General features: G+C 43.3%; 1 protein-coding gene across 1 annotated transcript in view; it reads right to left on the reverse strand.

The window, feature by feature from the left end:
• LOC140614389 (uncharacterized) overlaps window positions 1–15103 on the reverse strand; it is a 41115-nt gene extending 26012 nt beyond the window's left edge. The window contains exons 1-2 of the mRNA XM_072793639.1: window positions 15077–15103; window positions 14555–14687 (exon numbers count right to left, since the gene is read on the reverse strand). Of these exons, the coding sequence (XP_072649740.1) occupies window positions 14555–14687; window positions 15077–15103 (160 nt within the window). The remainder of the gene's footprint in view (window positions 1–14554; window positions 14688–15076) is intronic.
• Between the last annotated feature and the right edge of the window lie 6402 nt (window positions 15104–21505).

A 21505-nucleotide genomic window follows, 5' to 3' on the forward strand; every position in this document is an offset into this window, starting at 1 on the left:
CAGAGACATTCATTGACTCCATTTAAACACACACACACACACACAAACACAATTACATAAATGTTTATGTATCTGTGTCTGTTTGTATGACCTGGAGAACTATGTGGAAGGAAACATTGAGTTTGCCAGCATTTGTTATCAGATAGAATTAGGTTTTGTCGCAAGTAACAGAAACTAGGGGAAAAATGTAATTTAAGATAGAAGTTCATTTCTCCCATATATCAAAGAAGCCTAAAGGTAGGCAGTCCAAAATGACCGTTCTACAAAGTCACCAGAGAGAGAATGGTTTCTTCTGGGTCACTTCTACACTGTTTCACGGTATGGCCCTTGGTCTCATGGTCCAAAAAGATTGCTGGAGTTCTAGCCAACATATCCATATTCAAGAGCTCAAGAAAGAGGAAGAAAAGAGGGAAAGAAAAACTTGCTCTTAAAGGAGGCCTCTGAGAAGTCTCTTTCACCTGACAATTCCACTTACATCTGGTTGGCCAGAATTTAGATATGTGCCCACATATTGTTGCAAAGGGAGCTAGAAAATGTAATCTTATAGCTAGGAAGCAATGCAATACCCAAAAGCTGAGGTTTGTTAAACTGAGCTAAGCAGGCAGAATGGATACTGAGTAGCCTTCAGCAGTCTCTCCAACAGCAAACTTGAGGATGAGGAAGTGAGGTATCAGGAAAGGAAGGAGTGGAAGGACTTATAGGTAGAAATGGCTACATGTATATATGTGTTCATATATAACTTTGTATTATTTCATTAGTTGTATTGCATTAATTCTTAAAAAGTAATTTTGGAAGAATTTAAAAGCATTCTTAATAAGCATGATAAGGGAAATTTCCCCCTATGTCTTTATAATAAAATTCTTGAACAGACCAACAGCTTCATCAGATTTTTTTAAAAGGTAAAAGAGCCAAAATGAGAGACCTTGGTGGACAGTGTGGGGTCCCTTTTGGGGGGTCTTCCACTGAGGCACGAATGCAGACTGTCTGATGGGAGCTGGAGTCTAGCAGAAGCAGGATGCAGGAAGGGAGAGATGGCTGCTCAGAATCTGAACTCAGGACTCTCTGGACTCCTCGAGCCTGACCAGGGCAAAAGCAATCCGTTAAGACCTCAACTGGAAAATCTGAGGTGGGCCTTCTTGGGCTTGAGAAAGTTGTGGTACCAGGTACAGAGCCCATCCCCAAAGTCCGCTATGTCCCAGAGAAAACACGGTAAACTGGTGTGTTCCAACTAATCCCTGGAGGCAGACTCCAGATTAGAACTCAGGCAGCCTCGTTCCCGGGCAGAGCTCTGCTCTCTGTTTGTCCCCACAGCCTTTTCCCCTCACAACCCCACAACCTTGCCATGAAACGAAGCAAGAACTCATTCTTTCTTGGGTTCTCGTTCTTGGAATTCAGACCCCCATTGGGGTGTAGGAGGCCCAAAGTGGAGATACCAATTAACTTGCTTCTCTTCTTGCTTCTTGTTTAGGCACTTGGTTCCCCAAAGCATGAAGGGCACACAGTAGCCTGGGTTTCCAGAAACAACCCTGTATTAATTTCCTAGTGCTGCCATAAAGTGTTATGAATTGGGTACTCAAAATAATAGAAATCAATTCTCCCAAGGTTGTGGAGGCTAGAAGTCTGAGATCAAGGTGCCAGTCAGGCCACACTCCCTGAGACTGGATAGACTCCTTGGTTGCCCCTTCCAGCTTCTGGTGGTGGCAGTCGGTCCCTGGCTTCCTCTGCTTTGCTGCTGTCTCATCCCAGCTTTTGCCTCTGTCATCACCTGGCGTTCTTCCTGTGTGTCTGTCTTCTCCCCTCTTGGAAGGACACTTTCATAGTGGGCTGAGGGCTTGTCCCCCGATTGCATGTTCTCACCGTAATTTACATATAAGTGCATTTGCAAAGACTCTAGTCCTAAGGAAGGTCACCTTCACAGGTACTGGGGTTAGGAATTCAACATTTGGGGGTGGAGTGGGCAAACCCCTTCAAGGTCTTTCTTAGAAGCCTGCAGAGCCCTCAGCATCTCAGCCAGGCTGTGGCCACCTAGAGGTTCACATTTGAAAGGAGGCCGCTGTGGACATGATTACAAACAGAAATACTTTGAAGATAGACTTTAATGATAAAGAAAAGAAAAATGGAGTGCTCCACAGAGTCCCCCCCTCCCAAGCATGGGAACCGAGGGCAGTCACCCAGGGATAGGCTTGACTCATGGTTGTAAAAGCAGCAACAATGGCTTTTTTCCATCCTGTGAACAGAATCCCTGTAGCTGTCTTGGTACAGATATCAAGCACCCGCTTCCCAGCCCTGGAAACCCTGGGGGTGAAAAGGAAATGAGCTTAGATCTTGGCAGAGAAGATTCCCCCATGCACCCCAGCATATAGGTTTATGGGCCAGAGCGAGTGCTTCCCATGCTCAGCATCTCAGCTGCTAAGTAAATCTGTCGAGGTGGGTTTGCTCCCAGCCCAGCCCGGACACTGGGCCTTGATTTTCTTGTCTTTCAATAAAGGAGTTTGATGTCTAAGTTCCCTTCCAAACTCAACAGTTCTGAGCTCAGAGTGAAAGCGGAAGTCTCTTGGAGGATGTCTTAGCTGGGTTCTCCTAGAAGCAGAGCCTGAGACAAGGATTCAGCTCATGGAGGGAGTGAAACAGGACAAGGAAGGGGAGGGGCAGACATGTCTGAGCTTAAAAGTTTAGCCTTGGCCTGAAATTAATGGGGGCTCTGGAGCAGAAATACTATGACAGAGTTGCCTCCCCTCAAAGCAGCTAAGGGCATTGTACCCTGTTATCAGTAAGTCAGTGTCTATGGGCTGCTTTGGATGGGGATACTCATAATTTCTGGACAAGGTGGGCTCTAAGGGTTATTCTCCAAAAAAGAGAGGCTGCTGTGAGCTGTAGCAGCCCTCCGCAGCAGCTGGGGGTGGGGTGAACCACCACCACCAATGCCCAGGGAAATACAAACGTTAATTCTCTCATACCTCTACACAGAAAAGACTTGCTGAGAACAGAAACAAAATCCAGCTTTCTGTAAAGTCCTCCCCATTCATTCAACTAGTATTATTGAATTCCTGCTACCTTCCAGGCACTATGCTGGGTATTGGAACATGAAGCTTAGTATCCAAAAAATGACACCGAATATCCTGGTTATGGTCCCATCTCAAGAAGGGCTGGATCTCTGCTCCAGGAGACCTTGCCCAAGGGATTGCTAACAGCCAGCAGCTAGCAGGCATCCTCTGGGCTGGGGAGGATGAGAGGAGGAGCAGCGCAGGCTGGCACAGATTTGCTTTTGAAAAGCCTGTGGCATATTCAAGCAGAGATATAGTAGCCGCACTGGTACAATTTGGAGGCGAGTCTGGCCCCACTCTCCAGGAGTTTCTGGCCAGAATGCCTGCTGTGCAGCCGACTAGATCCTCCATATGTTTGAGCACATTCCACTTGGCAGGTGGAGAGTGAACATTTGTTGGGCAGCCAGTCCTTCCCATTCAAAATCCACTCACCTTCCCCCTTACTTTTCAACTTGCATCTGTGCTCATCTCTCAGCCCTACCTCTGTGGGATCCTCTTCCTAGGGCCCCAAGGGCCAGAGTGTTCACACGGGCCAGCCCGGGATCAGCTTTCACAGCCCAGCCATGAGGGGATGATTTGTAGTGGAGGAGGTAAACCTAAGAAGCTGGGCCTGATCTGGGCACCTGCCAGGAGACCCATGGCAGTGCAGGGGGGGCAGCAAGGAGGAAGGGGTCCTGGGTCCCCAGCCCTGTGAAGCCAGGGGGAAGTTAAAACAGGCTGTTTGGTGATCTTTTTTCAAGTTTGAAGTCCTCTCTGTTCATGGAATAAGAAAGAGGATGTTCTGAGAAGTGAAAGGGGCCAAAGGCCTGTAGCATGCTAATGAGGGGGATCAGGCTTGGGGCTGCTTGAAAGGAGGTCCCTGAAGAGCACCTACAGATCCTCAAAACACCAGATTGTATCTGGGGTGTTCATGCATGGCAACAACTCCAATTGCCAACTGAATCTGTTGATGGCTCTAAGCCAAAGTACTCACCACAGCCAGCTACCACGGAGTTCATAGTCTCCCTTTGTGTCTCTGTCTCTCTCTGTCTCTCTGTATCTATTTACATATATATATAATATGTGTGTATGTATATGCATATGTTTTTGTATATGTGTGTATTTATATGTGTGTATATATATTTATTTATATATGTATAAGTAAATACAGATATAGATATTTCTCTAAAATACAGATCAGACCACTTCTCAGCTTTTGGAGAAAAGCCCTACAGCAAGTCATTTAGGTGGCACTAGTCTGTAACACATGTTCATAATTTTAGGATTATTGTGTCATTCCAAGGAAAAATAAAAGACACAACAGAAAAAGGATATGGTATTGAACCAAACCGCTAACATTTACTAAATCCTTAAGGTTCTACGTGAAGCCCTTGTCTTGCATGATCTCACTCCCACAACAGCCCTAGGTGGAAGGATCATGAGTACTCCCTCTTTTTTTTTTTTAAGATTTTATTTATTTATTCAAGAGAGACACAGAGAGAGGCAGAGACATAGGCAGAGAGAGAAGCAGGCTCCCTATGGGGAGCCCAATGCGGGACCCGATCCCAGGACCCTACGATCACAACCCGAGCCAAAGGCAGACACTCAACCACTGAGCCACCCAGGTACTCCCTCTTTTACAGACAATGAATCTGGAGCACAGAAAAAAGCACTCACTTGTCCAATCTCACACGGCTAGCACATGGGCAGGGGGTGGGAGGCTCCAGAACCCAACTCCTAACCGCTTTACTATAGAAAGACCCAGACACCAACGTAGCTTGGCATCATACCAAAATCCTTCAAAAGTGGTATCAGAAATCTATAAGTGGGGATCCCTGGGTGGCGCAGCGGTTTGGCGCCTGCCTTTGGCCCAGGGCGCGATCCTGGAGACCCGGGATCGAGTCCCACATCGGGCTCCCGGTGCATGGAGCCTGCTTCTCCCTCTGCCTGTGTCTCTGCCTCTCTCTCTCTCTCTCTGTGACTATCGTAAATAAATAAATTAAAAAAAAAAAAAGAAATCTATAAGTGAAGTCCAGTAGGAAATACAAGAGAAGGGCTGGGGAAGCAAGGGTAGGGTGGGGAATAAGGATGGAGAGGGCAGAGAGAGAAAATCGCCACACAGAAGGATGAAGCCAGTGGGAGGGATGGCACCAGACCAGACCACTTAGCCCTGGCCATCCTGGGAAGTGAGGCAGAAGATAAGTAGGGGTGGCACTGCTCTCACCTATGAGCAACTCAATCCCTCTGGTCAGATGAGACTTTCCCAGCCCTAAGTTCTCCTGAAATCCCAGGATTTGTCCCAAAATTTTTCTTATTTGAAGGACAAGATTCAGGATGGTTGTTATTGTTGCTGTTGAGGAGGAGAAGAACCTCTGTCATTATGGTTGGTATTTGTTAGAAAAGTCTACTCTGCTTCAGGTGTCTCTGTAAATGGTTGGGGAGTGGGGAGGGACCACTGATCAAGGCTGCAGCTGTGAGTGCTAAAAAAGCAGCTCCACATCCAGGTGTGTGTCTTCCATCTGAATAAGGAGATCTTGACCTTCTCCCACATCCCCTTCACCTCTCTCCGCTCTCCCTTTTCTCCACCAGATTATACACTTTAACGTGTCACCTACTTAGGTGACAATAAATTGGAATCAGTTATTTGTTCACCCTTATCGCGTCCACATCTCATGGCTTCCTCCAGGAGACACCTTCTCAAGGGTCTCTACGTGCATGCGTCTGACACCATGTATCCTTGAGAATGTCTTTCTTCCTATTCATATTTCAGTGATGATTTCGATGTATATAAAATTCTAGGTATGAAGGTATTTTCTTCCCACTCTGCAGACATTACTGTCTATTCTTCCTGCATCTCAAGTGGCAGTTGAGAGGTTTGATGTCTGTTTGAAATGAACTCATCTGTAGAGATCTGTTTTCTTAGGAATCTTTTCTCTGTTTTTGATGTATTTAAATTTCATTCTACAGTGTTTGATGTGTGTGTGCATGAATCTACCCTGTTTGGCACACCATGTGTCCATCCATCAGAGGACTGGATTCTTTCATTAAATCTAGAAAATCCTCGGGATGCCTGGGTGGCTCAGTGCCTGAGCATCTGCCTTTGGCTTAAGTTGTGATTGCAGGGTCCTGGGATGGAGTCCCACATTGAGTTCCCCGCAGGGAGCCTGCTTCTCCCTCTGTCTATGTCTCTACCTCTCTCTGTGTGTCTTTCATGAGTGAATAAATAAAATCTTTTTTAAAAATCTAGAAAATTCTCAGTCATTCATTCTTCAGAGACTTATTTTCTCTCCTCCATTTACTCATTTGTCAACCCTCATTAACTCTGGCCTCCGTATTGATTTCTCTCGTCCTTTCCATCTCTCCCCCTTTCTAACAGCTGTCAGAGGGTTGACCCAAATGTCCCTCTCAATAACTCATGTTGTAGCGGACTCTCCAATGTTCCTCAACCGACCCATTGGGTGCTCTCATTTAACAAATCTATTTTTCATGCCTGTTATCTCTAATTAGTTTTCTTCATAAATGTTTATTCCTACTTCCTGATCTCCCGGAGGATATTTATTATGCTTATTTTAAATTCTTGTTCCATCAGCATTGCTCCTCCTGAACAAGTTGCTCCATTTGTTGGGTTTGCTAATAGCACATGCACTTCTCAGAGGTCTTCTAACCCTTCCCTCAGAGTGCTCACTCCAACTCCTTGAGATAGTCAGCTGTCATAGCCAGTATATCCACTTGGTTGGAGATGAAGGGCTCCCACTGTGCTCCCCCAGAAGCACCTTTCAGGACAGAGCCCTTAGATAGCACTCTGGGCTCACCCCATTGCAGGAGGAAGACTGCCAAACCACCTGCACATGTTACCATCTGCATTTCCCTCTGCCATCTGGACCTCTCTCAGCTGGGACTTCCTCCTGCCCTGTGAAAAATGACCCAGAGGGCCATCAGCCTCTCAAGGCAATGTGGGAGAGAAAAGGCACAGCTGGAAAGCCAGCTGTGGCCCCTGCCATGCCACCATCACCTCACCCTGGGATCCTACCATCTTCACAGTCCCAGAGTTTTTTCTAGTTTCTATGTTAGTTGCTGAGATACAGCCACCTTCCTTATATGCCTGTGGCATTTCTGGTTTTGAAAATGAAGACAGAGCAGCCAGCATGGGTTGCCATTTTGTTTCAGAAACTTCCTTCCATTTCTGAGTCTCCAGTCCCTGCTTGCCCTGCCCTTCTCAGGGAGCACCACCTCCCACTGCCGGCCACTGCCTAACCCAGGACCCTTCAGAACAAAAGACATTTACAGAAGGAAGCCAGAATTTCTTCAGGGCTTCTGAGATCTTTGAATGAAGCCAGGCTACCAGAAAGCTGATCTTGCCCCACCTCCCCACCATGCATTGACCTCCAAAGATTGCTCTGGAAAGTGACTATCCACCACCTAACAATCCACAACTCCTGTGGAATCTCCTCCAGGCATGAGAGGACAATAAGTCCCTAAAGGCTTCATTTCTCCTACAGATATGGAAAATATTGCTGGGCTGCCTAGGATCATACTTCATCCTCCCTCTTATCAAGGCTCTATGGAAATGCAAGTAGGTAAAAGGCTACATGGAAATGGGTAAGAAACAATTACCCTTTGGGCACCAGAAAAATCACTCTTTGGGGAGTTAAATCAGGCCAGGCAGCTGCTCCATGCTAACTATGCAGAGTCTATAGGTCCTTTTTCAAATGAAGTGTCATCCTCCTCAAGGCTTAGGTTAGCAAAGGCACTACAAAGAGGCCATGGGTACTCAGGCAGGAGTGTAGGGTCAGTGTATTCTAGGCTCAGATTCACCCCCATTCAGTGCCCTTTGTCTGATCCATTTATCTCTCTGTGCCTCTCTTTTTCCTATCTGTGAAACAGAGATTATAACCCCTGTATATGCAGGGTTTGAGACTTGGGAGAGATGGTGAAGTATCCTATGCTTCTCAAAAGAGATCCATAAATATAAATCATCCTCATTGCTTTAAATGAGTAATAAGGGAGGTATAAATAAAATCCCATGGAAACAGAACTGCTCATCAAATTCTGAACAAACTTGGTACCCAAGGACAGCTCCCTGCAGTAGGAACTGCTTCATACCTTGGAGAATACTTCTGAAATATAATAATTTACACTTTATTGCTCTGTTATGCTAGTTTACAATTTGATACAATGGTTATCCTTAAAGACAGGCAGATGATAGGCTGTACTTGCAGGAGGACTTGGATCCATAGAGTATCACTGAAACACAGTGTGGATCTGTGTGCTTTGGTGGTTAAGTGTTCAGAATCTGAGAGCAACTAGATCTAGGCTCAAACCCCAGTTCTGCCTCTTTCTAGCTGAGCTTCAGGTTTTATATCTGTAAAGCGGGAATAATATCCACCACATAAGGCTGTTAGTGAGAATTAAGGGAAATAATGCAAGAAAAGTTCTTCAGACAGTGTCAGGCCTATGATATAGTGCTCTGCAAATGATGGCAGGAGGATTATTGTTGGAGCATGAAGGCCCCCTGCCACCTCTCTTTTTTTATCTTTCTGTCTCTGTCTATCTCTATCTCTGTCTCTGTCTCTCTCTCTCTAACACACACACACACACACACACACACACACACACACACACACACACCAGGGCCAGGATTAGTGGAGGGCAAGCTGAGAGTCTAGGGTGCAAAATTTAAGGAGGAACTTACTCACAGGTCTGTGCAACTATGAGTGATGCCTTAAATTTTACAACCTAAGCACCTCATTTGCCTTACTCTAGTCTTGACTCTGACACTCACACACTCGCACATCAAATGAAAAAATCAAGACCTAAAAAACCTGGATCTCATAGGTTGTGTGTATTGCTGGAGATTCCAAGGTAGATCTTCTCCCCCTGCCATGCTCTGTCCTCCCGGGGCTGAGTAGAGAGATTCAGAAACAGGGCAACAACTCCAGGTAATCTGAGCATGTTCCTGTAATTATGGTGTAATTTACAGAAGAGGGAGTGACAACTTCCTGTGTACTGAGAAAACTGTATCCCACCTAATTTTTCTTCCGCTGCCTATAAACTGACTTCCTTTGGAAACGGACCCTATCTTACCCTTAACAGGACTGGTACTTAAGAGGAGGGCTTTCTGGTTACTCACACTAAGGCTGTTTTGATTGGTCAGTGACTGTGTGTCACTGGTAGTTAAATGCTTTAATATTAACCTATGTAAAAAGAGCCCACAGAGCAATGACTTGCCCTCAGTAAGGTCACAAAGTCCAGTTTAGTAGGCAAAGGTGTTTTGGCATCTTTATTTCTCCTTAGATCTTCTGTTCTTGGGACGCGTGGGTGGCTCAGTGGTTAAGTGCCTGCCTTCAGTTTAGGGTGTGATCCTGGAGTCCTGGGATGGAGTCCCACATCAGGCTCCCTGCATGGAGCCTGCTTCTCCCTCTGCCTGTGTCTCTGCCTCTCTCTCTCTCTCTCTCTCTCTCTCTGTCTCTCATGAATAAATAAATAAAATCTTTTTTAAAAAAAGATCTTCTGTTCTTGACTCAAACCTGCAACCCTAGCACCATTGCTCACCCTACTTCCCATCCTGGAGAACCCAGCTATCCAGCTGACAGGCCTTTTGAAAAGCTAACATCGGGCAGCCCCGGTGGCTCAGTGGTTTAGCGCTGCCTTCAGCCCAGGGCCTGGAGGCAGGGGATCCTGGAGACCCGGGATCGAGTCCCATGTCGGGCTCCCAGCATGGCGCCTGCTTCTCCCTCTGACTGTGTCTCTGCCTCTCTCTCTCTGTCTCTGTGTCTCTAATAAATAAATAAAATCTAAAAAAAAAAAAACTGACATCCAGGAGTGCCTGGGTGCTACCCATTTCCAGCTATGCTCAGCACAGGGCAAGGAGGTCTCATCACTGGCTCCAGAGTAAGACCTGATCAAGGCGGAGATGTGTGAAAAACTCCAGACTGCCAGCTGGTGGCATCAGGAATTAGTCTAGCTGCCCTGAGATCTACAAACTATAATCTTCCCCTAACCAAAACCTTGACTACCCAGTCCATAGCTAGCTTCCTACCTTTATTTCCTGAGATACTTCCATCATCAGACTAGATTTGAGTTCTGTTTGGAGCAGCCTCTACCCCTAACTCCCTCTTCCCTATCAGACACATACACAGCCGTGGCTTATGATAACTGCTTTTCCTCAAGACTGGATCTTGATTTCAGATTCTGGCTGGGTCTATCGCAAACTGAATGTCTTGCTTTGATTTCCACCAAAAGCCAACCCTGAGTTGAGGACCTGGGTGAAGGGAGCTTGTTTGGCAGATAATCCAAGGAAACATAGTGAGGGAGTGAGGAAAGGAGGCAAGAATGGAAGAAACCCAAAAAAGGTTGGGCACATGAACAGGTTACAACTGCAGACACCTGGAACTCAATCCTGCCAGGACCCATTTGAGAGACAGTATAGAACCTAGACTTCACAACTGACCCAGCAAGGGGTGAAGAGGCTGAGATATTCATTCACTGACTCCCAACTGCCCTGTATTGATTTTAGGAGAATGAATTCTCCAGCACTTCTGCCCTTTCTGAAATGTGCTAGCTGGAAACTTCTGTGGCCAGGAAAATCCAAAAGCAGAGAATGGTATAGGGCCTCAAGGGAGGAAGGCATGGAGGTGTTCAGAAACCATCCACTGAAGCTGCCCATGACCTTCAGGGCTGCATAAATTATATGGCTTCAGAACCAGCAGTGTCTGCTGCCAGCAACTCATTTCCTGAAATAGCAAAGTTTTCCATAGGCTTTTAAGGGCACTGTCTATCTAGAACTTTATAATACTAAGTTTTCACATCCACTCTCCCTCCCACCACCCTGGCCTTGATTTTCTCTCTGAGAGGGAAACTGAAAAAAATGAGAAAGAAGAAAGTATGAAAGTCAACACAATAATGGTCTGTAATCTTCCCTCCCATACTTCACTCACTCTACTTGCATATGTTAGGCTTCTGTCCTAGGCTGGGTTCCCAGAAGAGACCCTGAGGTGGAAAATGGTGTGTACTAGTGACTTATTAGAGAAATGCTTTCAGGGGAAACTCATATGGAAGTTGGAGAAGCCAGACCTGGGAGTGTGGAAAGCCAAGGAAAGGTGTGATTAGCAGAGTGGCCTTGAACTGAAGCCTGATCCCACAGGGACCTCTGGAGTGTAAGTTACATCTCAGAGTCACTGTGACCTGTGGCAAGGGAGCTAGGCTCTCATCTTCCTGTACTGCTGATGGATCATTGGTAAGGACCACTCCAGAAAGTTATGGATTTCTGGATTTCCCACCAGTATGGGCAAAGAGGACTCTGTGAGTCCAGAAGCAGTACTAGCCAGTGGAAATGAAAGTGTATCTAAGTCATGGGAAGCGGATTTAAGGGGATCTGGATAGGGCCCCAACACTAACTGCTACAACTTCCAGAAACCTTGCATTTGAGTAGGTTCTGCTGCTCAAAAAAGGTTTGATGCCACTGGACTACAGTATCTCTGAATGTTTTTTGTTTGGGTTTTGTTTACTTCCTGGCTCTGAAAGTCTATAATTCTTCAACACAGAGCTGCAGACCACATGGTTTTGGGGACTGGATACTAAATTTTCCCATTAGGATTGGAAATAGTTCCTAAATCACACCCTAAGAGTGCCTGAAGCAAAGGCCCAAACATAGCTGGTGGCAGCAATTTTCAGCTCCAAAAAATCTAGTCACAAAAATGTAAGAATTACTGAGCCTTACCCATCAGAGATGACACAGAGTAAAGAAGGCCTTGTGGCTCTCCCCCACCCCCACCCCCATCCCTGTTTCCTTCTGCTCTGTGGGTTTTGGCTAATAATAGAAAGTGAGTAGGTGCTAGTTCCCATGTCCTAAATTTTTCATTATTGATGGTACATAATGGCATTTCATTTCCCTTTAGTGATTCTTCAGAATAAACCTTAAGATATGCAAAATGAGAAATGAAGATGAAATTGTAATACAATAAAAGTATCTTAGAAAGGATATCTCTAGCCCTTTCCCCTCTGGTTACAATTTGAGGTTAAATTTTCTTTTTTTAAAAAAATTTTTTGATTCTTAAAAAAATAAATTAGAAAAAGAAAGTATGATGGAGTCCTCTAGACTATCAAAATGTTTATCTTAGCATGTAAAATAGCGAGTTCACCATCTCATACAGGTTAACCCCTAAGGTGCTGTCATAGCCCATGACACCATCATATTTCTTTAAAAAACACAACTTTGGAGCCTACGCTGGAAATATTTGTGTTTCTCATTCTCTGGAAACATTTCATCACTGATAAATAGAATGATGTTAGTGGAATTTGTTCGTTTTGACTGTGCATGAAAAGGTAAACCTGTTCTTCCTTAATTGCCAACAGGTGGAAATACACAAAATATCCAATGGAACGTCAAAACAAATTAAATTCCTGCACCTGCTTGTAAATACTTTGTGTAACTAACAGCTAAAACTCTTGAAGAGTGAGATCATAGTGATACTAATGCCACTTACCCATTCAGCAAGTAATTACTGAGTGTCTTCTGTATATCAGCATTGTCCTGGATGCTGGGGACACCGCAGTGAACTAATCTCCAAGATGCCTTTAAACATTGAAATATTAGCCCCATCATTTACTGAGCTTCGCTTCTGTATTGGAAAGATGTTTCCATTTTTAAATCTCTGTCTGCTGCTCTGATAAATAATGCTCTCCCAGGTTCCCAAAAGGAGAATTAATTTGGCGAAACAAATCAGTTGTTGTTTCACTCATTGTTATGGTAATAGAGAAATTAGGTTTTTAATTAAGGCTGAGGAAGGATGGAAAAGTGTAGGCAAATAAACGCCCTCCCAATTTGAGGCCCAAGGGACAAGCAAGACAAGCCTCCTTTTTGCTGTAGTGTGGAAAATTCTCTCCCTTGGAGTAGCTTCGACGGGTTAAGGCATTTCATCCAGGGAGACCCCAGCTACACTCATTTCCTGGGGTGGAAATATGTTAGCAGCCACCAAGTTGGCATGAATGACAATTTACTATCAACCACTTTTAAAGGGATACACTGCAGGTATTGCTGTTTTGAAAATGAGTAAGCTGAAGCTCTGAGAAGGTAAGCAACACGCTCCAGGTCACACAAATGTGAGATGCTGTCATGATTCCAATGCAAGCAGTTTGATTCCAGGATGCTCTGAGCTTTTAACCTGTATTAACTTTTAACACATAAGAAAGGGGTCTGGAAGCGTCCAAAACACTTATTATCCATCTTGATTTTTTAAAAATCACTATGATATTTTAAATTACACAAAGAGGTGGTTGAGCCTCTCTGCCTTTGGCTCAGGTCGTGATCCTGGGGTCCTGGGGTGGAATCCCTCATCGGGCTCCCCGCAGGGAGCCTGCTTCTCCCTCTGCCTATGTCTCTACCTCTCTCTCTATCTCTCCCATGAATAAATAAATAAGTTTTTTTAAATAAATTACAGAAGAAATGCATGTTAATTGGGAGAAGTAAAGGAAGGAGGAGAAAGAGAACAGAAAGAAATAAAAGGGAAAGTAAAGGAAAATATGAAACACAAAGAAAAATCTGCATTTTTCTACTGTCCATAAACCATCCATTCTCAATGGGCATGATATGGCCCCTAAGAGGACAAAAACTGGTCTCAAAAAGAGAAAAGCTTATTCTTTTATAATGTACAAACAGTCATACAATACACACATAGATAGATAGACAGTATATCTGGAGTATTAAAATCGCGTTGGGGAACAAAATTTGGGGGGAAGGTTTAAAAAGGTTAAAAAGGTTTAAAAAGACTCTGGAGGAAGGTTATTTTGAAAAAGTTGAGAAATACTGCTATAGATGTGGATTTTAATATATTGGTAGCTATCTGGACAGATTTTTCTATGTATTGTATCTGTTTCATTTTTTTACAAAAATAAGACTGTATATACATGCTGTACCTTTCCATGTCCATGAAAATTCTTTCTAATAATATGTTACATCATTCACAAAGCGCTTTTGCATTTGGTATTTTATTTGATCCTTACAGTTACTGTGCGATGGTAAATGCTTTTATTATCTATACCCATTTTACAATTGAGGAAACTGAGGTATAAAGAGGTGAATTAACCTGTCCCAAACTCTTTGCCAATATAAATAGCAGAGCTAAGATTTGAATCTTCTTTCTTAAGATCTTTGGGTTAATCTTGCTATTTTTTCCAGCCTTTTGAGTCGAAATTTTAGTTCACTTACTGTAAATCATTTTTAGTTTTCTAATAAAAGCTATAAAATTTCCTCAGAGGTCACTAGAGTTTCAGTTCAAGTATTGTATAGTTTCTCCATCATTAAAGATCTCCAGACATGGGAAGATCTTCCCTGTCCTTGCGAACATATCACCAGTTTCCAGTGCGATGCTCTTGAAGGAAAGGACTTCCTGAAGCTTGATTACCATGCAACCTTGTAGCTTGTTAGAGGATGTTGGCTATCTGTCCCTAAACAGGCCTTAAGGAGATTTCCAGCCCTTGTGCTGGCATCAGGAGACCATAGGAAGCATGCCCTCTTAGGTGAATTCCTTTACCTTCTTCACCTTGTTCTACACCCTGTACCCAGTCTCCACCATACTCAGGGTCCCGCTCATGGAAGGCATGTGGTGGGAACTGAGCTACCTGTTGGGTTAAGTCAGTAGCTGCTGCAGTAAGCAGCAAGTAGGCCTGGAGAAGCAATGATAGTAAAAAACATTGGTCTATTTTTTTACCATGAATTTTTTTTTTTTTACCAAAAATTTTATTAGAGAATATTTTAGTTTGGATTTTTCGAGAAGTTGGAGATGGAGGTTTTGTGTCCAGCTCAAGCCCTGCCAGCCATAATGTGGAGAGAGAGTACATGTGGGCAGGTTGGCACTTGGGTACCAGCAGTTGAGGTTCTACACAGAGCCATCCTTGCCTCCTGGAGCCCTGCCTCCTGCTGGGTCCGCAGAGGGGGTTCCCTGTACATTCCAACCTTTGCCTGGTGAGCCACTCCAAATACAAGGGCAGGCTTTCTCCCCTAAGGCTCCACCTGGAGTTGATCTGATGTCTTTGAGGGGCCTTTTCTCACTTACCTGGCTGCAGGCCACTCTTTGAGCCATCTTCACCCAATCCTGCCTCTGTTCCTCCAGTGAGAACAGTGCAGGAAAATATTCTGGTGTCTCCTCTGGTAAAACTCGTTCAGCTAGGAACGTGGCTACAAGGGTTGCTATGGCAACCAAAGCAGGAGATTAGGGGGAAAGCCTGCTTCCTGCTGGAGTGTGGGTTGTGTGTTTGTGTGTGCACATGAGTGCAGGGAGCACAGGGGAAAGGAATACTACTAAGAAAGGCTTAGCCACTCCATGCAAGACCGTGGGATTGTCCCAGAAACCACGTCCCTTACTCCTAGTCAAGTGGACCTGGACTCAACCACGACTGCAACTTCAAGGCAGCATGAAGCCATGAAGCCAATCCTTTTCAAACCGTCCAGATTAGTTCTGTGCTTGTGAAAATCTTCCCCCCAAATGTGTTTCTATCAAATTTCATTGGGGTCTAATTTCTTTGTAGTCTCTCAAACCAATGGACCTGCTGGTATCCATGGATGGGTGGACACCATGCCTGTCAACTTGGAAATGTTAATGGCAGGTGACTGGTACACTGTGAATCGGATACATCTCTGAATGGTTCCTTACTTAACCTTTTGGAAATTAAGTCTACAATTTCACAAGGTGTATGACTCAACATGATTTACAGAGTTCGAATTTCATGCAGTGCTCTCAGAGTGTGTAAGAATTTCTGCATCCCCACTACCTAATGTAATTTGTGTAATTGAAGAATGTTATACGTTAGTTGTAGTACTTACTTAATAATTTAAACTGTCAAGTGCAAAACATCTGAATCATATGTAACTGAAAAAAATGTGGAAGAAATGCTGTAATTAGAGATTTTAAGAAGTGGAGACAAAGTGAAACTCTATACAGATCCCTCTCCTCTCAGATGTTAATAAGAACAAAAGATTTACTGGGCACTTATTATGTACCAGGCTCTGTTTTAAGTATTTTGTACATTCTTACTAGTTGAATCCTAACAATAACACCATAAAGTAGATATTGTTATCTCTACCTTCCAGGAAAGGAAGTGCAGGCACAGAAGTAAATTGCCTAAATCACAAGGCAGTGATGATGAAATTGGGGTGCGGGCTGGGTGATCAGGCTCCACTACCCTGTCTGATAACCCTGGCAGCCCAGAGTCCTCCCCAGACGGGGGAAGTGGGAAAGGAGGGAGAGCCCTGCTCAGATCCCAGCCTAGCCTTTCTCCAGCTCTTTGACTCTCCCCTCTTCATCCCTCCTACAGATCTTATTTCCTTCTGGGTAGGAAAACAAGCTCTTCCATCATCATTCACTCCTTCAGAAACTATTGTTTAGGGAATAAACTTTGGGCTTCTGGTATTCAAGCAGTCTAGAATTTAAAAAGTCTTATCTCTCAAAGTTATTGCCTCTGCCATGAGCTTCAAAAGTCTGTTTCAAAATCCAAAGCTGAACACTGGCTCATTTCTATCTCCACATTTCAGTCCGCTCCTGAGGAGATAAGGCTCAGCCTCACAGTCTAATTTTAGCAGAGGAAGGGCTGTAGATTAAAATAAATTAGCAAGAACGAAGATGCTTCAATTAAAATTTCAAAATATTGTTCCTCTACACATTGTGTCTGGGAATAAAAAATTATTAATTGCATTTGTGAGAAATCTCTGAATAAGTAAATAAAATGTGTTAACATTTTAACAATTCAGATCTGCTACGATGGTTTATGTTATTCAAAGAAAAACTGTGTCAGAGTATTGTGTCTCAACATCCACTCTTTCTTTTAGAACAAAATCACCCCCAAATTTTAGCCATGTAGCTGGAGGCCACATTTCCCAGCCTCCTTGAGATAGGTATGGCCATTTGACCAAATTCTGGTTCAGGGCACTTCTGCTTACTGGTCTTGTGAGCTTGAACAGGTCATAGAGTCTCAATCCAGATCATAAACACCAGGAAAAAACCATAAAGATAAACCACCTGAAGACAGAGGAAGGACGGAAGACTAGGGTTGTGAAGTGAGATGCCCAGGCTCCCCATCAGCATCAGAAGGGCTGGGGCTTGAACCCCCTTGTCTGCTGGCTGCAGACCGTTTTTTTTTACACTACCCTTCTGTTCCCTAAGCTTCAGCTTCCTCTACAATGTGAGAGTGATAATAGCACACATGCAGTGGGCGTAGTGGATGACCTCCCAAATTCCACTGCACTCTTCCCACTATTGAGTAGTGCCAAAGTGGTTAGCAAATTTGACACACACTCCAGAGGTAGACTAGGATTAGTCTCAGCCAATAATAACCGATTTCCCTTGCCAAGATTGATTCAGCAGCCCAGGCCTAAGTTAATTGTCACTCGGCAATTATTGGACAAACCATGGGCACATTATCTAGGATAAACCAATCAGAATCAAGGAAAAGATTTTTGTCTGTTGCCAAGGAAGAGGCCTTTTCTCTTCCCAGTCCTCCTTTCCCTCCCCGTCCCTCTTTCAGAATGTCAAGGAGAAAGCTTATAGGGAAGGCTGGGACCACTGGCCTACTACAACATAAATTACCCCTGTCCTGGATTGTAAGCTGAAATGAGGCAGAATGAGGCTGTCAAGGTAAAGCACTTTGTATGGTACCGGGCCCATCATAAGTCCTCAAATAAGAGGACCCACGCAAGGTCAATCTGTCCATATTGCCCTGGCTCATAAGGTCCTTACCATCTGGTTCCATTCTTTCTACCTTGACCAAGGAATAAGATTTATCTTTACTGTGCATTCCATGAAAATAGTTCAAACTCCACACCATAGTTGAGATGAGTTTCAGAGGGTTCTGGCAGATTGTGTCCCAGCTACAGATTAGTGGAGGTCCACACTTCCAGAGAAGTGGGCATAGCTCCTTCCCACCCCATTCCTCATCCTAAAGACAAGAGGATCTTCTCCCCTTACTCTGAGTATTCACAGTTCATACCTTCCTCCACAGTCTGCCTTCTCCTTCTCTGTCTACTAGCCCCAGCCTTACGTGGTTTGTGAGAGCAGAAAATCTTGCTCTGCAGGAGGTAACCTAACTTTTCCCTTGGTCACTGTGGCCTATATCTTCCTTAGGTCTTTGTCTCTGCCTCATTACGGGGAAAAGTACTTTTTAGGGAAAAGTATTTTAAGAGAAAAGATTTTCAAGATATCTATGAGAAGAGCAGAAAAAAAAAAAATACCAGGAGACTTATGGGTAGATTCTCCATGCTTTTGGGGGGAATAAATGCATTCGCCCATTTGAAACATCGAGTCTCAGCATCTGGCCCATTTCAAGGACCTAAGTTGTAATAGCTGTTTTTATTTGTGAGAGATTCATTGCAAAAATGGCTCCAATACCTCTTCTCATGTCCTTACTCTTTGTAATGTGACACTGCAACACCTCATATCAAGAACTAGAAACTACTTTCCCACCTTTGGAATCTGAACCAGCTGGTAACTCACTTTGGCCAATAAGATACATTGGAAAGGATGGTGTGCCGGTGCTGAGTGAGGCCTTCAGATGGTCTGGCATATTTTCTCTCCCTCTTAGAAGTCTGCCCATCGGCCATGAAAACAAACCCAAACCAGCCTCCTAGAGGATAAGATTTCACATGGAGAAAAGATAAGCCATCCCAGTGACTACAGATGCATGAGTGAGCCCAGATGGTCCCAATAGACCTTGGGCCAAGATTAGCAGAACTGGCTAGCCAATCCAGAGATTCATGACCTGAGATAAATATTTATTGCTGAATGCCACTAAGGTGTTTCTGGTTGTTGTTTTTTTAATACAATATAATTGTAGCAAGAGCTAAATGATATGTTGTTATTTTTTTTAAGAGTTTATTTATTTATCCATAAGAGACAGAGAGAGAGAGAGAGAGAGGCAGAGACACAGGCAGAGGGAGAAGCAGGCTCCATGCAGGGAGCCTGACATGGGACTCTATCCTGGGTCTCCAGGATCCAGGATCACACTCTGAGCTGAAGGCAGCACTAAACCGCTGAGCCATCTGAGCTGCCCTATTTTTATTTTTTATTTTTTAATTTTTTTTAATTTTTATTTATTTATGATAGTTACAGAGAGAGAGAGAGGCAGAGACACAGGCAGAGGGAGAAGCAGGCTCCATGCACCGGGAGCCCGACGTGGGATTCGATCCTGGGTCTCCAGGATCGCGCCCCGGGCCAAAGGCAGGCGCCAAACCGCTGCGCCACCCAGGGATCCCCCTATTTTTATTTTTAATGGACAATGGCTAAAGAGAAAATTCTTGGGGCAAGGCTGGTTGAAGGCTGCTCAAGCACAGAGTTCCCTGGTCCAATTGGGCATGGACAGGGGAGGTGGAGAGGGTGGGATCAGGAGGAGAAACAGCACCTTCTGTCTTTGTAACCATGGCCTTTCCTTAGCTCAGTGGTCCCCACATTTTCACTTACATGCACATATCAAAAACGATTTTGAAAAATAATGTGTCTCATTGCATATTTTTAAGTTCACATGTAAGAATTTTGATATAAGTTTCTTTGTACTGCAAATATTGAGATTTAAACATAAAACTTAAATAAATAAATAAATAAACATAAAACTATCAGTCTTTTAAAATATTAAAGGGATCCGGAACTCATAATAATTTCATACTCACATCACCAATCTAAAGTATATGAATAAGCTCTTCTTCACTATTGAGAAATTTTATATCTTTCAGTTTTCTCCTTGAATTCACATTTCTTTCCTACTTACTTCATACACCTTTAACATAATTTAGCATACTTTAAAACTGAAAATCTTTTATTGATTACCCTATCACACATTAAAAGTACATTTAACATATATTTTTTAATACATTAAAATATTTTATTCCTATGACCTTAAAGCTCTTAATGATTCTGGACTGAATTGTCACACAACTGATCAAAACTACAAAAAAAATTATTAATTTTGATCATTATTAAACATAAAAAGTTAAATACAATTGGAAATGCATCTCCTAATGAGATAAAATAGGATCTAACTTGTCATATGCATTTAATGAAAGAGAAAGGTATATTCAGCTGAAAATTAATCATCCCAGAAGCTAGAATAATATTACTCTTTTAATAGAAGGTAAAAAGATCAAATATCTTATATGGTAGAATAAAATAAGCATTAGCTATCATTGGATTATTTCATGATATGATTTCATAAAAAGGGCTTTAAATTGCCCTACTGAATAGGATACACTGCATCCAAAATCCAAAACAAATCACCTAAAAATTTTATCTGTGGGTTTTATTTGATGTATCTTGAGAATTGTGAATGTCTTGCAAGGCTTTCAGGCTGCATTTAAATGAGTCAGTGTCACTAAGCTACATGCTTGGGCTGTGCTATTGTGCTCTTCCTTTCAGCTGAAGACTTGACCTGGGATTAGTACTTAGTGTAGTTGGAAAGTATTGCTTATAGTTAAATTTATTCTTAAAAACCAAGTTCTTTTTTCTTTAGCATTCAGTGTTTCTGATGGTCTCTGCTTCACTGTCATTGTCCTCACCTTCAAGAAGGGAAATGATCTTGACTCCCACCACTCAGGCTACCATATGTCTATTTTCAAAGCATCCTAACATGGTCAAAACACTGTTTCTTAGACCGTCTCTCCCTTCAACATAAAATGTATAAGATGGGAAAATATGAGAGTCCAGGGGGTAATGGAAACTTGATTTAGCAATAAAGGAATCCTTTCCTATCATACCCCACTCTTCCTGAGGATTTCATACCCTGTGGCAATGTACCATAGTCACTTGGGGTGAGGGCAATGCATTTTTGCCTTTCCTTAATAATAAAGTAAAACTTTTTCATTTTGTAAAACAAATTAAAAAAATTGAGAACACATTTGGTCATTTCAGAGCTATTCTCATGCAAAGGAAACCATAAAAGTGTGTGTATGGAAATTAAGGATCAAGAAAATCATTCCCTTAAAACAACCCATGTTCAGTACCCCTTGGAACTTTTTCACAGATCCCTAGCAGCTACTGCCTTATTTCACTAGGTGCTAGAATTTTCAACTTAAAAAATCAGAGTGTTTGGGGCACCTGGTGGCTCAATTGGTTAAATGTCTGCCTTCGGCTCAGGTCACGATCACACGGTCCTGGAATAGAGCCCCATGTTGGGCTCCATGTTCAGCCGAAAGTTTGCTTCTCCCTTTCCCCCTGCCTCTCCCTCCTGCTCATTCTCTCTCTCTCTCTCTCTCTCTTTAGATTAAATAAAATATTTTTCAAAAAACAACCGGAGTGTTTAATGTCTTAACTAGGTAACACTTTCAAATATCAAAAATTCTAGAAAAGTATAATGTATAGAGTAAAAATTCTTGTCCCTTCCCTCTCTTCAGTTCTCCTCCATAACCATGGCCTTTTGGGAGAGCACATATACAAACAAATACCATTTTATTATCACATCCCCCTTTTGTTACACAAATGGTGACATAAAATGCATTTTTCTGCTCC

The sequence above is a fragment of the Canis lupus genome, chromosome 22 (genome assembly GCF_048164855.1).
Source record: "Canis lupus baileyi chromosome 22, mCanLup2.hap1, whole genome shotgun sequence".
NCBI classification, from domain to species: Eukaryota; Metazoa; Chordata; class Mammalia; order Carnivora; family Canidae; genus Canis; species Canis lupus.